The sequence below is a fragment of the Canis lupus genome, chromosome 10 (assembly GCF_011100685.1).
Source record: "Canis lupus familiaris isolate Mischka breed German Shepherd chromosome 10, alternate assembly UU_Cfam_GSD_1.0, whole genome shotgun sequence".
Lineage (NCBI taxonomy): Eukaryota > Metazoa > Chordata > Mammalia > Carnivora > Canidae > Canis > Canis lupus.
Window position 1 is genome coordinate 543,915 of NC_049231.1, and position 14,163 is coordinate 558,077.

The 14,163-nt window shown below is 43.7% G+C and overlaps 2 protein-coding genes and 1 long non-coding RNA gene across 4 annotated transcripts in view; 1 reads left to right on the top strand and 2 right to left on the bottom strand.

Moving 5' to 3' along the window:
* Nucleotides 1-11,507, bottom strand: part of SARNP (SAP domain containing ribonucleoprotein) — a 49,918-nt gene extending 38,411 nt beyond the window's left edge. Inside the window, exon 1 of the mRNA XM_038549601.1 lies at nucleotides 11,351-11,507. Within this exon, the coding sequence (XP_038405529.1) occupies nucleotides 11,351-11,386 (36 nt within the window). The 5' untranslated portion in view covers nucleotides 11,387-11,507. The remainder of the gene's footprint in view (nucleotides 1-11,350) is intronic.
* ORMDL2 (ORMDL sphingolipid biosynthesis regulator 2) lies at nucleotides 5,526-14,156 on the top strand. Of its 2 annotated transcripts, none has more exons than XM_038549599.1 (4): nucleotides 5,526-5,714; nucleotides 10,489-11,795; nucleotides 12,222-12,262; nucleotides 12,935-13,061. In XM_038549599.1, exons 2-4 carry the CDS (start codon nucleotides 11,111-11,113, stop codon nucleotides 12,935-12,937), a joined length of 729 nt encoding a protein of 242 aa, XP_038405527.1. In that variant the 5' UTR covers nucleotides 5,526-5,714; nucleotides 10,489-11,110; the 3' UTR covers nucleotides 12,938-13,061. The 2 variants fall into 2 exon arrangements, with proteins under 2 accessions (XP_038405527.1, XP_038405528.1); XM_038549600.1 differs by lacking the exons at nucleotides 5,526-5,714; nucleotides 12,222-12,262 and adding exons at nucleotides 12,587-12,761; nucleotides 13,655-14,156 and having other exon boundaries at nucleotides 11,659-11,795; nucleotides 12,910-13,061.
* On the bottom strand, nucleotides 6,871-11,344 carry LOC119873566. The gene is made up of 3 exons (XR_005365281.1): nucleotides 9,902-11,344; nucleotides 9,182-9,234; nucleotides 6,871-7,505 (listed from the first exon to the last, which is right to left on the bottom strand). It is a non-coding gene; the product is annotated as an uncharacterized LOC119873566 (long non-coding RNA).
* Nucleotides 14,157-14,163: the final 7 nt, after the last annotated feature.

Consider the following 14,163-nt stretch of genomic DNA (forward strand, 5'->3'; position numbering starts at 1 on the left):
GAGAACAATGAGCCAAAAAGAAGATTCAATTTGGAAGGACCAGGTATCCCTATAAAGCATTACTTTATTTTTTTTTTAAGATTTTATTTATTCATGAGAGACACACAGAAGCAGAGAGAGAAGCAGGCACCTCACAGGGAGCCCTGATGTGGGACTTGATCCCCGGACCCGGGATCACGCCCTGTGCCAAACACAGGTGCTCAACCACTGAGCCACCCAGGCATCCCTAAAGTATTTCATTTAGATTCAAAACTTAAATTGTTTAAAAACCAGATGAGCAAGATCAGACTCAACAGTAACGCAAAGGTTGAAGACCTCAGGATTTTAGATAATTACAAGTACAAAGAGGGTTAATGGTATGATTTGCTACCAAAGTAATTCTGGGTTATGGTAACTGAAAAATAATCTATTCTAAATGATTGATTCTTATTTTAAGAAGCATAATGACATGCTGATCCAAGGAGAACAAGCAGGAAAAGAAAGGTTTTAGAAATCCAATATGCAAATCAGTGCACAAATAGATTGGCACTGAAAGAAGACTTCAATGGCTTTGAAGTACAGATCTAAGATCAACCAGGAGAGGTCAGAAGGCAGATCCCTACAGAAGAAAGAATTTTACAATTAAGGGAATATGCTAGGCATCTCTGGAAGGCTTTCAACCAAGGGAGCATTTGAAAATGGAGAGGGGAGCTTCCCCCCCCGCAACACAATGACTGAGCGGGTGGAGCATTCAGTGAGGTCAGGTAAGCAGGGATACTCTGCGGAGGGAGAACTCTCCTACCCAAAAAAACCAACAGCACTCCTTTTGAGAAACATGGTAGATAAATCACTCACTAAAAGCACAAAATGTCCTCTTCTAAAGTCCCCTGGGTTCAAATTTCAGCTTTACCACTTACAGCTGTGTAACCTTGGATGACTAACTTAACCTCTCTGTGCCTCAGTTTCCTATGAAATGCAACAGTATCTATACCATGGGATTATTGGGATGATTAAATAAGTAAATATTTGTAAAGCATTTACAACAGTGCTTGGCAGCTGGTAAGCACTTCATAAGTGTTAGACACTGGGTGAAGGATTAGACAATATTAGAATCTCTGCTTCTCAGATTTCGGAATTTCACAGATCAATATATTTTTAATTAGGCAGACTGATGGGGCTGCCAACTTTTTAATATTTCAGCCAGATGGACTAATACTTTCAATACTTTTATAAAAAAATAAAAACCAATTACTATAAAAATCATCACACATTTGGATGTAGCAGTGACACCAAACTGCTATAAAAGTTTCTAAATGCTAAAAAAAAAAAAAAAAAAAAAAAAAAAAAAAAAAAGTTTCTAAATGCTTACTCAGTATTTTTTTTAACTTACCGCTAACCATTCATGACCCAGCACTGGCTTGCAGACCATACCCTGAATACTATTAACCTAGAATCTAAACTCTAAGTGATCTCTAAGGTCCATTTCTTAAGAACCTGGATCTTTCCCACATTGGTACTTTGTTCTTTCATTTTCTTTCAGCTTCCTGGAGAACAAGGCTTGTGATTTAGGTTACACTTTAAAAAGTTTTGCTGGGGCACCTGAGTGGCTCAGTCAGTTGAGCACCCAATTCTTCTGACTGTTGGTTTGGGCTCAGGTCATGATCTCGGGTCGTGGGATTAGGCACTATGTAGGACTCAGCACTAGGGCATACTGCTAAGCCTGGGGTTGGCTTAGGAGTCTTTCCCCCACCCTCTCCCTCTGCTTGTCCCATTGCACACTCATGCTCTCTCCTTCTAAAGTAAATAAAATCTTTTAAAAAGATATTTTCTTGGTTTATTATAAAAGTGTTATGCTTACTGTAGAATAGTTTGAAAATTCTGAAAAATACAGAAGAAAATAAGTCTTATGTAACCCCAGCACTTAACACTTAAAATATAACACTATATATAGTCATTTAACACTTTAAATATATCATTAGTGTGTGTGTGTTTAGAAGGTGCTTGTTGTTTACAGAGCAATACAACTTTTTTTTTTTTTTTTTAAGTTTTTTGGTTTTTGGCAGAGAGAGGCAGAGACACAGGCAGCGGGAGAGGCAGGCTCCCTGCAGGGATCCAGGATCTCTAGGGTCTCCAGGATCATACCCCAGGCTGAAGGCGGTGCTAAACTGCTGAGCCACCAGGGCTGCCCAGCAATACAACTTTACTCGTTTCTTATAACCCCAATCTTCCGCAGAAGCCTCCATTCCTTACCCCTTCCTGGTTTAAATTAACACTTTGGTAAATATTTCGGCAATTCAAACCTCAACTCTCTAACAGAATTGTTCCTCCCTTCCTTTTTCTTCCCCCAAATTATGCCTAGATATAGGCAAGACCTGCAAACAAACAAACAAACAAACAAACAAAAACCTCACAGTTGACAGGAAATGGAATCATGGTTTCTACATAGGCTGCTAATCTACACTTGGGAACTGACAAACTGGTACAACTAGTAGTGTAGCATCCATCACTGCTGACCAATGGCCCTGCCATTTGCCGTTGGTCACTAAAATCTCAGCCCCCAACAGTTCTCAGTCCCTAAACCCAGATCTTTGGGCTCATTCAGTGGTCTTCTCAGCACCTCTATGTCCCCTTTCTGGTCAAATGAGATTGTTACATAGAGTTTTTACATACTGTATTACTTTAGTTATTATATTATGGGTTCTGCTCATTTCTTTTCACTTTTCATTTTGGTACAATTACCTTAGTAGTAGAACAAAAATCTTTTAAAGCCTACATTGAGAACTAACTTATAATATCAAATCTTACCCATTTTTATACGTATGTGTCTTAAACATTTTTTTATATGTGTCTTAAAAATCTTTTTTAAAGATTTTATTTATTTATTCATGAGAGACACAGGGAGAGAGGGAGAGAGAGAGACAGACAGACAGACAGACAGGCAGACACAGGCAGAGGGAGAAGCAGGCTCCATGCAGGGAGCCTGACGTAGGACTCGATCCCGGGTCTCCAGGATCACGTCCTGGGCTGAAGGCGGCGCTAAACCGCTGAGCCACCGGGCTGCCCTATCTTAAATTTTTTAAAATAACATTTAATAAATAAATAAATAAATAAATAAATAAATAAATAACATTTTATTTTATTATTATTTTTTAAAATATTTTATTTATTTATTCATGAGAGAGGTAGAGACACAGGCAGAGGGAGAAGCAGGCTCCCTGTGGGAAGCCTGATGTGGGACTAGATCCCAGGACCCTGAGATAACAATCTGAGCCAAAGGCAGATGCTCAACCACTGACCCACACAGGTGCCCCAAAATAACATTTTTTTCAAAGACTTTTTATTTATTGGGATCCCTGGGTGGCTCAGCGGTTGAGCACCTGCCTTTGGCCCAGGGCGCGATCCTGGAGTCCCAGGATTGAGTCCCATGTTGGGCTCCTGGCATGGAGCCTGCTTCTCCCTCCTCCTGTGTCTCTGCCTCTCTCTTTCTCTCTCTCTCATGAATAAATAAATAAATCTCAAAAAAAAAAAAAAGACTTTTTATTTATTTATTCAGAGGCCGAGACACAGGCAGAAGGAGAAGTAGGCTCCCTGCAGGGAGCCTGATGCAGGACTCCATCCCAGGACTAGAATCACGTCCTGAGCCAAAGGCAGACACACTCAACCGCTGAGCCACCCAGGCATCTCAAAAGAACGTATTTTAAAAGCAAGACATATTGAGTGAGTTTTATGGTATGTGAATTGTCACATACCATAAAGGTATGTCAATAAGGCTATTAAAAAAAGAGTTAAAGAACACTATATATAGAATAATAACATTAATGTAAAAAATAATGCAAATACACACTCCATACAGATAAATTACTACTGGCTGAATCTGGGAAGAAGCAGCTTACTGATAACAAATGTAGAAGGCAAACTTTTTACCATACGCCCTTTTGTACCTTTAGAATCATAAACTTGTACATGAATTACCTATTCAAAAACTAATTTCAAAAATTTTATTTTTTGTTGGGGCACCTGGGTGGCTCAATGAGTTAAGTGTCTGATTTCAATTCAGATCATGATCCTGGGGTCCTGGGATCGAGTCCCACCGCAGGCTCCCTGCTCAGCAGAATTTGCTTGTCCCTCTCCTTCTGCCCCTACTCCTACCCCTCCCTTGCTCATGCTCTCTCTTTTGCTCTCAAATAAATAAAATTATTAAAAAATATATAACCAGGGGATCCCTGGGAGGCTCAGCGGTTTAGCGCCTGCCTTTCGCCCAGGGCGTGATTCTGAAGTCCTGGGATCAAGTCCCACATCAGGCTCCCTGCATGGAACCTGCTTCTCCCTCTTCCTTTGTCTCTGCCTCTCTCTCTCCCTCTCTGTGTCTCTCATGAATAAATAAATAAAATCTTTAAATATATATATATTTAATATATATATATTTACAACCAAATAAGTAAAAAATTTATTTTTTAGTATCAATAAAGTATTTTCTATTCTACCTATCTAACCTACAGGGAAGGACCAATCAACTGACCACAGAATACATTTGGCATTAATCATTCATTCCTGTGACTTCTGGCTTACAAAAATTTAATTTTTTTAAAGATTATATTTATTTGAGAGAGAGAGAGAGAGAGAGAACAAGCAGGGAGGAGGGGCAGAGGGGGAGAAAGAGAAAGAGAGAGAGAAGCACACTCCCTGATGAGCAAAGAGGCCAACATGGGGCTCCAGGTCCTAGGACCTAGAAATCATGACCTGAGCCTACTGACTGAGCTACTCAGGTGCCCCACAAATCTTTGAATTTTAATTCAAATTTTTCATCTGTTATCCTTCAATCTAGTTTGCACATTTTTGAGTGCAAAGACATCTTATATCATTTATAACATTCCATATGATAGAAACTCAAATTTATTTTCCAGTACAAATATATGACAGATAAATCATTAAGTACTTTGTTTTTTTTTGTTTTTTTTTTTTAATTTTTATTTATTTATGATAGGCACACAGTGAGAGAGAGAGAGAGGCAGAGACACAGGCAGAGGGAGAAGCAGGCTCCATGCACCGGGAGCCCAATGTGGGATTCGATCCCGGGTCTCCAGGATCGCGCCCTGGGCCAAAGGCAGCCGCTAAACTGCTGCGCCACCCAGGGATCCCCATTAAGTACTTTGAATGTGATTTCCTCACTTAATCCTCACAACAAATCTATGTGGTGGGCATTATGACCCCACTTTATAAACTAAGAAATTAGGAAAATGAAGCTTAAAGACACTGAATAATTTGCTTAACAATCACAGTTAAAAAATATGCCAGTTTAAGTCTGACTTTCAGCCGTATCTTATCTACCAAAATGCCAGCACTGCTCTCATGCACAATCTCTATCTTTCTCTTTCCTTGCTAGTTTTTCTTTTATCTAGCCCTATAAATACCGATATTCACCAAGACTCCTTTGGCTTTCTCATTCCACTTTATCAAAAGCTTTTTCAATCCCAGAACCCAATCACGGGCAAATCCTGTCAGCTTCACCTTTTTTTTTTTTTTTTTTAGCTTCACCTTTAAAATACAGTAGCCCCCCACTTATCCACAGCTTAGCTTTCTGTGGTTTCAGTTATCCAGTCCAGAAGTATACGATTCTCCTTATGACACATCATCAGAAGGTCAATAACGGCCTAACATTATGTCACAATGCCTACATCATTCACCTCACTTCATCTCATCATGTAGGCATTTGATTTCACATCACCACAAAAAGGGTGAGTATAGTACCGTAAGATGTTTTGAAAGAGATCACATTCATGTAACTTTTATTAGAGTATAATTATTTTGTTAGTGTTATTAATGTTACTGTTAATTTATAAACTTTATTATAGATATGTATTTATAGAAAAAATACAGTATATGCAGGCTTCAGTACCCTGGGTTTCGTTCCTTTCTTTTCTTTTCTTTTCTTTCCTTTTCTTTTCTTTTTTCTTTCTTTTCTTTTCTTTTTTAATTTATTTATTCATGAGAGACGCAGAGAGACGCAGAGACACAGGCAGAGGGAGAAGCAGGCTCCTCACAGGGAGCCCAATGCAGGACTCAATCCTGGATTCCCGGGATCACGCCCTGAGCCGAAGGCAGACGCTCAACCACGAGCCACCCAGGCATCCCAGTACCTTAGGTTTCAGGCAGCCACTGGGAGGTCTTGGAACATATCTCCCATGAATGGGGTGGGGGGAACTATTGTATATACAGAATCTAATCCTTTCTGGTTATTTATTTATTTTTTTATCATTATTTTTTTAAATGATAGAGAGAGAGAGAGAGAGGCAGAGATACAGGCAGAGGGAGAAGCAGGCTCCATGCACCGGGAGCCCGACGTGGGATTCGATCCCAGGTCTCCAGGATGGCTCCCTGGGCCAAAGGCAGGCGCCAAACCCCTGCGCCACCCAGGGATCCCCTTTCTGGTCTTTTATACAGATTACTGTAACTCTTAGCCCTGGTACCTCATTATAGTTTACTCTCCACAAAGTATCCAGAGTGATCTAAAAATTTAAGTCCGGGAAAAAAAAAATTAAAGTCAGAATGTCATCTCTCTATTCAAAAACCCTCCACTGGTAACCTATCTCAAGGGTCAAAGCCAGAGTCCTAATGATCACCTATCAGGTCCTCGCATAACACTTTGCATAAGACTCACTCTCCTACCTCTGAGTCTCTAATTTAACATCACCTTCTCAATAAGGCCTTCCGTAGTCACCCTATTTAAAATGTCAATACCGGGATCCCTGGGTGGCGCACCTGCCTTTGGCCCAGGACACGATCCTGGAGACCCGGGATTGAATCCCACTTCGGGTTCCCAGTGCATGGAGCCTGCTTCTCCCTCTGCCTATGTCTCTGCCTCTCTCTCTCTGCGTGTGACTATCATAAATAAATAAAAATTAAAAAAAAACTTGATTAACCTTTAAAAAAAATAAAAAATAAAATGTCAATACCCTTAATCCCACTGTACACCTAACACCCACCAAACACTGTTCCTATATTTCTCTATAGATCTTATCACTATTTGGCATACTATAAATTTTACTTATTTACTGAGCTTTCCCCCAGTAAAATATAAACTCCATGACAAGAATTTTGTCTGCTTTGTTCATTGCTATACGTTGAGAACCTATGGTAGCTGGCACATGGTAGGCACTCCATAAATATTTTCTGAATATGTACCAAACCTTTACTATCAGCTCGCAGTTCTTGAAAAGGAGGCCCACATTTCCAACTGACTATCAGCCATCTCCAAGTGCAAATCTCAAAGACACTTAAGCCCAAAACTGAACTTATCTTTTCTGCTACACAAAACTGGCTGCTTCTCCTCTCAACCTAGACTACTCAAACCTTGGATTCATCTTTCATTCCTCCCACATCTAACTCATCTATACTTACAATTTTATATACCAAATTTCTTTCAAATTCATTCCTATTCTAATATCCACCAGCTTATTTCGGGTCTTACTAAGTTTACTCACTTGACAGTGATTGAGCACCCACTCCATCAAGCATTATCCTAGACACTAAAAAAAATGAACAAAAAGAGAAAGAGTTCTTGCCCACATGAAGTTTAAAATCTAGTAAGAAAATAAAGCAACCAATGATCATATACATGTTTTTTTTTTTTAATATATTTTTTTAATTATTTATGGTAGTCACACAGAGAGAGGGGGAGAGAGAGGCAGAGACACAGGCAGAGGGAGAAGCAGGCTCCATGCACCGGGAGCCCGATGTGGGATTCGATCCCGGGTCTACAGGATCACGCCCTGGGCCAAAGGCAGGCGCCAAACCGCTGCGCCACCCAGGGATCCCTACATGTTTAATACAAAAAAAAGAACAGGGTCCTATGAAAGCATTTAAAAAGTGGTCTGATCATGTGTGTGGATATGGAGAACTTATCCTACCTAAGGGCTCCTTGGGTAAATGATATTTGACTGATGCCTGAGTAAGACAAAGGTACGGGAGTATGGAGCGGGCAGGAGCACTTTAGCCTAAAGCATGTGTAACTGTTCTGGGTTCTGAGGTAAAGAAAGACAGTAGTGCAGTGATTAAGAACATGACTTTGGAGACAGACTACCTGGATTTGAGTCACCACTTATTATTAGCTCTGTGTACTAAGGCAAGTTACTCAATCTCTCCGAGCTTCCATTTTTCTCATTTTTAAAAAATGGATATAATAGAAGCATTTACCTTACAGGGTTACTATGAAAATTAAATCAGTTGATATATATGTGTGTGTGTGTATATACCAGACCTTGCCACATAGTAAATGCCACATAGTGTTAGTAATTAATGAATACAGCTATTCTGAGGAATGAAATGAAATAAAGCTACTGTGATGAGAAGTGTAAAAAAAGAAACTGGAGAGATTGGTAGGAATATAATCAAAAGGTTTTAAGCCGCAGAGTAACTATTATAATAATAAAAATATAACTGGTAAAATCTCTCTCTCCAGACCCCATCCTCCTTACTGCCAAAAGAATACAAACTGATTGCATCAGCTCTTCCTTTCAAATTTTCAAAGGCTCCTCATCTTCTGCCCACATGACAAAAACCAAACCACCTTACACAAGTTAAAATGCTTTTCAGTATCACTCCATTCTACATTTATGGCCACACAGTTCATTTCCTTTTTTTTTCCAAACTATCTTCAACCACCAACATAAATGAGCATCAATATTACAAATGTCTCACTGTTCTCAACACTCTGACACTATACACCCTTGTGGTTCTCTCCTCAGCAGTAATCCCTTTTTTCACCGTTGACTAGGAATCTGGTACCACTACAGTTCAAGACATTTCCACCCACATTGTTTTTTTTTTCTCCAACTGTGTTAGAATGACTGCATTTCTACAAAACTTCAGAAATGTGCTGTTGATGTGGACTTATATAAGAATTCAGATATTTTTCCCTATTTCAAAGCTTGTTCTTTTCCGAGACTCCATACAAAAGCTCTTTATAAAACTGGAAAGAGTTTTTAAAAAAGAGATAAAACTCTTGTCAACCCCAAAGTCAGGATCACTTCATCAAGATCAACAGTGGAACCAAACATTAACTGTCCTGGAAGTCAGAATTAAAGGCATAAGTTCTTAACCAGAGGTCCACGGACTCCTCAGGGCTACAAAGTAGTTTTATGAAGCCCCTCAAATCGCATGCAAAGTATATGTACATGCCTTTTTCTGGGGAGAGGGTTCATACCTTTCATCAGAGTTTCAAAGATATCTGTGACCTCCAAAAGGTTAAGAAGTGCTCTAGAGAAAAAGCAAAGACAAGCAAATGTGATTAAAAAAGTGAATCCTTTTCAGGGGCACCCTAAGTGGCTCAATCAGGTAAGCTTCCGACTCTTGATTTCAGTTCAGGTCATGATCTCAGGGTCATTAGACTGAGCCCAATGTCTGGCTCCCCACTCAACCGGGAGTCTGTTTGAGACTCTCTCCATCTCCCCCTCCCTCCCTCTCTAAAAAAGAAATACATATTTAAAAAAAAGGGGGGGGGGGCTGGATGGCTAAGTGGTTGAGCATCTGCCTTTGGCTCAGGGTGTGACCCTGGGATCCTGGGATAGAGTCCCACATCCGGCTCCTCACAGGGAGCTTGCTTCTGCCCATGTCTCTGCGTCTGTGTCTCTCATGAATAAATAAAATCTTTAAAAAAAAAAAAAAAAGGGTGCATCCTTTTCAGGCCATCAGATTTTATGGAAAGAAACACTCCATAAACCAACATAAAATCCATAAAGGCAAGTCTCAAGACTAGTGACTTACTCCGGGTATTTTAAAAGTGGAATTAATAAAAAGAAAATATTAAATCTCCTACTCATATTTCCTTTTTGTCTCATTCACTCAAAACTTTCTTTTCAGGGCACCTGGTGGCTCAGTCAGTTAAGGGTCCCATGCTAGATTTCAACTCAGATTGTTATCTTACGGCTGTAAGATTGAGCCCCGCGCCACGCTCAGGCTGGAGTCTGTTTATCGCTCTCCCTCTGCTCACACTCTCCCTCTCTGAAATAAATAAATGAATAAACTCTTTAAAAAAGCCAACTTTCTTTTCTGTGTATATTTTATAACATACCTAACAGTTTCACAGAACATAATTTATTTAACACATACAACAGAGGTGGTTACTCAATTTTCTTCACTTCTCGACTTAGGAGACCACTGATATAACCCACATGTTTCAGTGCTACCAACTTAACAGCAACTCCAGGATACGTGAAAACCCACTAATCCACTTCAGAATCCATGGGTGAAAAATCAGATTTCACAGAAAGGCTAACTGCTGCCAACGAGCATGTGCCCTCCCCACCCTTATTCTCCTTACTCCTTTGTAAAAGCTCTTCAAGTCTTAAAGGATCAGTTTACAGCTTTGGCTAAATCAGCCTGGTTTGTCCAAGGTTCCCAGGATGATGGGACCAAAGTACCTGATGGGAAAACTACTTGTGAAGCCGCAAATGGACAAGTAATCAAGATATTCTCTCAACTGACCCTAAAATAAACTATTCTCTTCTTCAGGAAAATAATCATCCCAATGTGCGGAAGCTACCAAGATTCACAAAAGACACCATTTAAAACCGCCCTGTGACTGAGTGTCACCCAGTGGTGACACCACGAGATGCAGGGCCCTCCGCGAGATGAAAAGGAGAGAGAGAAACCTAGGGCTCTCCCAAAACATCACAGTTAAGAGTGAGCAGTGTTCCCGCTGGTAAGGACAGGGCGGGGGCGGCGGCGGCGGCGGGGAATCCGAGGACTGCTGGATCCCAGGTGCTGTGCCTTCACGACCCGAGGTCCCCGAGGTCGCTGGCGTCTGAGAGGCCTAGCTCCTGAGGCCTCTCCTCAGATTTCAAAGTTAGCTCCGAGGGCGTAACCCCACTTAAAAAAAAAAAAAAAAAAAGGAGTGGGCGCGTTCTCGTGTCCGAAAGGCGGACGGGGAGAAACACAAAGCTGCCGTCATCAGCGGACGGGAATGCCGGCCTGGGAAAACGGACGGGAACGCGTCGACCCAGGAAAAAAAAAGGGGTCCTGGCTCCAGCGCGGGGCAAAAGGGGGGACCACTGACGTAATGCACCTCTGACGAGAACCGAGAAGGGACCGGAGCAGGTTGGAAGCACTTGCACGCCCGGCGGGGAAGGGACGGATGATACGAGGGCGAAGAAAGAGCCGAAATAGCAAAGATGCCGCAAAACCATACGGAGAAGTGGGAAATTCGGGAAGGCGTAGTGGGCAAGACCAGAGGCACAAAAGAAAAGAACTACGGCGGGAGCCAGGAAGCGAAGTGGAAAAGCCGGCAAGGCGGACACGTAGTAAAAGGCGCAAGCCGGCCGGCAGAACGCAGTCCCCAGAACGCCTAAGGCAGCCTCTCCCCGCCTCACGGTACCTTCAGCTTATGGAGCTCCACCGTCTCCGCCGCCATCTTGCCGCCCCTCCAGGCCGCCACCCCCGCCCGCGGCCTCCGCTTCCCGGAGCTCCCGCCTGGCCGCCGCGAGCCACGCGGACCAATCGCGGTGGCTCTTACTCCCGCCTCACACTACCAACCCCTCCCATTAGTCCAGAGCGGACGTCGCGCTCGCCGGGCCGGCGGCTTCCCCCGGCTCTCTCCGAAGGCGGGGCGGGGGAGGGGCGGGCCCTGCGCGGTCCGAACGGCGGAAACGGCGGCCAATCGCGCGGCCCCGTCGCAAACTGCCAGCCAATGGGTGGCGGCAGCGCTGACCGCGTTCCACCAATAGGGGGAGGGCGGCTGGGCGGGGGCGGTGGCTTCCTGGAGACCGCAGGTGTGGGAGCGGACGCCGCGCCTCGAGTGGGACCCGCTGGGGAAGCCGCAGGTAGGGGCCCCCAAGACCTGGAAGGGGGCTGAGGAGAAACGCGGGGAGGCGAGAAGCGGGGGCGGGAAAGCCTGGAGCGTCGGCTAAGAACCTGGAGAGGAGCTCCTGAGGGAGCCCCGAGGCCGACCGACGGACGACGCCCGAGAGGGAAGCCGGGAGGCGCGCGGGGCGGGCTCAACACCAGGGTTTGGGGAGTTTTAAGGAAAGCCGGGCTGGCCAGATCGGCTTCACAACTCGGCGTCGACAAGCACGATTTTAAAGGGCCAAGTTCAGATGATCAGGGCCGCCCCTGGAATCGGGGACAGGGCTCCATCTCTCGAGATGCTGCACGCAGGTCCCTTCCTAGCTCCGTCGAAAAGCCAGGAGGGGAAATACTGGGCAGCGCCCCGCTCTTGAGAAAGGGATTGGGACGCGGCCTGCTTACAGGCCACGGGGATGAGAGAAACGACGGCAAGCCCCCAAGGAAGGTGCGGACTAAAGGAGTCTTGTCTGCTCACCCCGCGTTCCTGGTTTCCCCTGCTGCCAGGACTCCCTGCCCCAAGCCTAGGCTCACCCCTTCAGGTTACGGTTGAACTTTAAGGATCACAGTGAGTAAGAGTAAAGAGGGCCTGTCTCGCCTTTTAAATTTTCTTCCCCAAGTTTTCAGTTTTTCCTTCGTGCACAGTGGGGAAGCTCTTCCCAGTGGAGTTCAGGGGATTTGGACTACTCAGGAGACAATTTGTGGGAACAAACTCAAAGAGAGGTTGACAGGAAATTGAGTTGGACTCCTGCCTGATCCCCCATTGTGGTAGGATGAATGTGGGGGTGGCACACAGCGAAGTAAACCCCAACACTCGCGTGATGAATAGCCGGGGCATCTGGCTGGCCTACATCATCTTGGTAGGACTGCTGCATGTGGTTCTACTCAGCATCCCCTTCTTCAGCATACCTGTTGTCTGGACCCTGACCAACGTCATCCATAACTTGGTGAGCACTAAACCACACCCTTATACCCAACCCAGGCCTTTCCCAATCAAAAACAAAATCATTTGTCTTCCTTTTGGGATCTCCGCATAATTCCTGGGCTGAAGGACTATTTTCTGCCTCCTCACACTGCCCCCTTCCCTCCTCCTAGGCTATGTATGTCTTCTTACATACAGTGAAAGGGACACCCTTTGAGACCCCTGACCAAGGGAAGGCTCGGCTACTGACACACTGGGAACAGATGGACTACGGGCTCCAATTTACCTCCTCCCGCAAATTCCTCAGCATCTCTCCTATTGTACTGTGAGTCCAGGGGGAGATAATGGGAAATGCTCCAAGTGTCGGGTGCAGACACCCCCCACCCCCACCCCGGAAAGCTTTAAAAGAGCAGACTATTCTCTTAGACCCTTTGAAGATATTATGGTATGGTCTAAATCTAGGGAGAGCAGTAAAAAGTAGGAAATAGTAGTCAAGCATTCCTTGCTGCCTCTTTGGTGGTATGGGAATGCAGAAAGGACTGAAAAAACATCCAAGTAAAACCAAATGGTTTTACACTTCCAAAGGAAGTGAATAAAGAAAGCCAGACTGATATAGATCTGTGAAAACTGTGGGGAATGGAAGCAAAGGAACTCTCATATAGGCATACAGTCATATGGGCTTCAGTTGTCATTTGCCATGTCGTTAACAATTCAAAAACACTAACTTCTAAATCTCCGGTTAAAGGTGCTGATTTTCTCCCCAACCCCAAAGTAAATACTGTTAATTTAGCTGGAATACTTTCAGATATTCTAGGACTACACGCAGTAAAACTGGTCATTTAAGATAGAAGTCACTGGAAGATCATAAATATGAATAGGGAAAGCCAACTTCACTCAACGCATTTCTTCTCTCCCCAGCTACCTCCTGGCCAGCTTCTACACCAAGTATGATGCTGCTCACTTCATCATCAACACAGCCTCATTGCTTAGCGTACTGCTGCCTAAGTTACCCCAATTCCATGGGGTTCGTCTCTTTGGCATCAACAAATACTGAGGGATAGGGCTGGGGATAACACTGGACCAAAGGGCTAGAACATCCTTTCCTTCTCCGTATTGTCTTCTGTATCTTGAAAGCCTGAGAACTATATAACCTTTCCCCAACTCCAGGAAGAGAACAGATTGGAAAATGGGGCTCCCGGGGCCCAGCCCTAAGAGCAAATTTTTTTGAATCAGGAAAGGTGGGAAAGATAAGGGCTCAATCACTCTCCTTCACAGCAGGAAGCCATGTTTAAACAGCTCGTTTGGTAACTGAGCAGCTTGTTTTGTGATTTTTTTCTAGATCTTCTACCCACACCACTTTCCAGCTCTGTTTTGCTGTGTATTTTCCTTATAATAAAGATACTTTTTTTTTTTCTTTCCAGATATGG

Bases quoted from the DNA above. Each gene is read 5' to 3' on its own strand.
- ORMDL2 (XM_038549599.1), top strand. From the start codon at position 11,111: ATGATACGAGGGCGAAGAAAGAGCCGAAATAGCAAAGATGCCGCAAAA. The intron at 11,796-12,221 runs GTAGGGGCCCCC...GCCTGCTTACAG, and splicing joins ACCCGCTGGGGAAGCCGCAG to GCCACGGGGATGAGAGAAAC.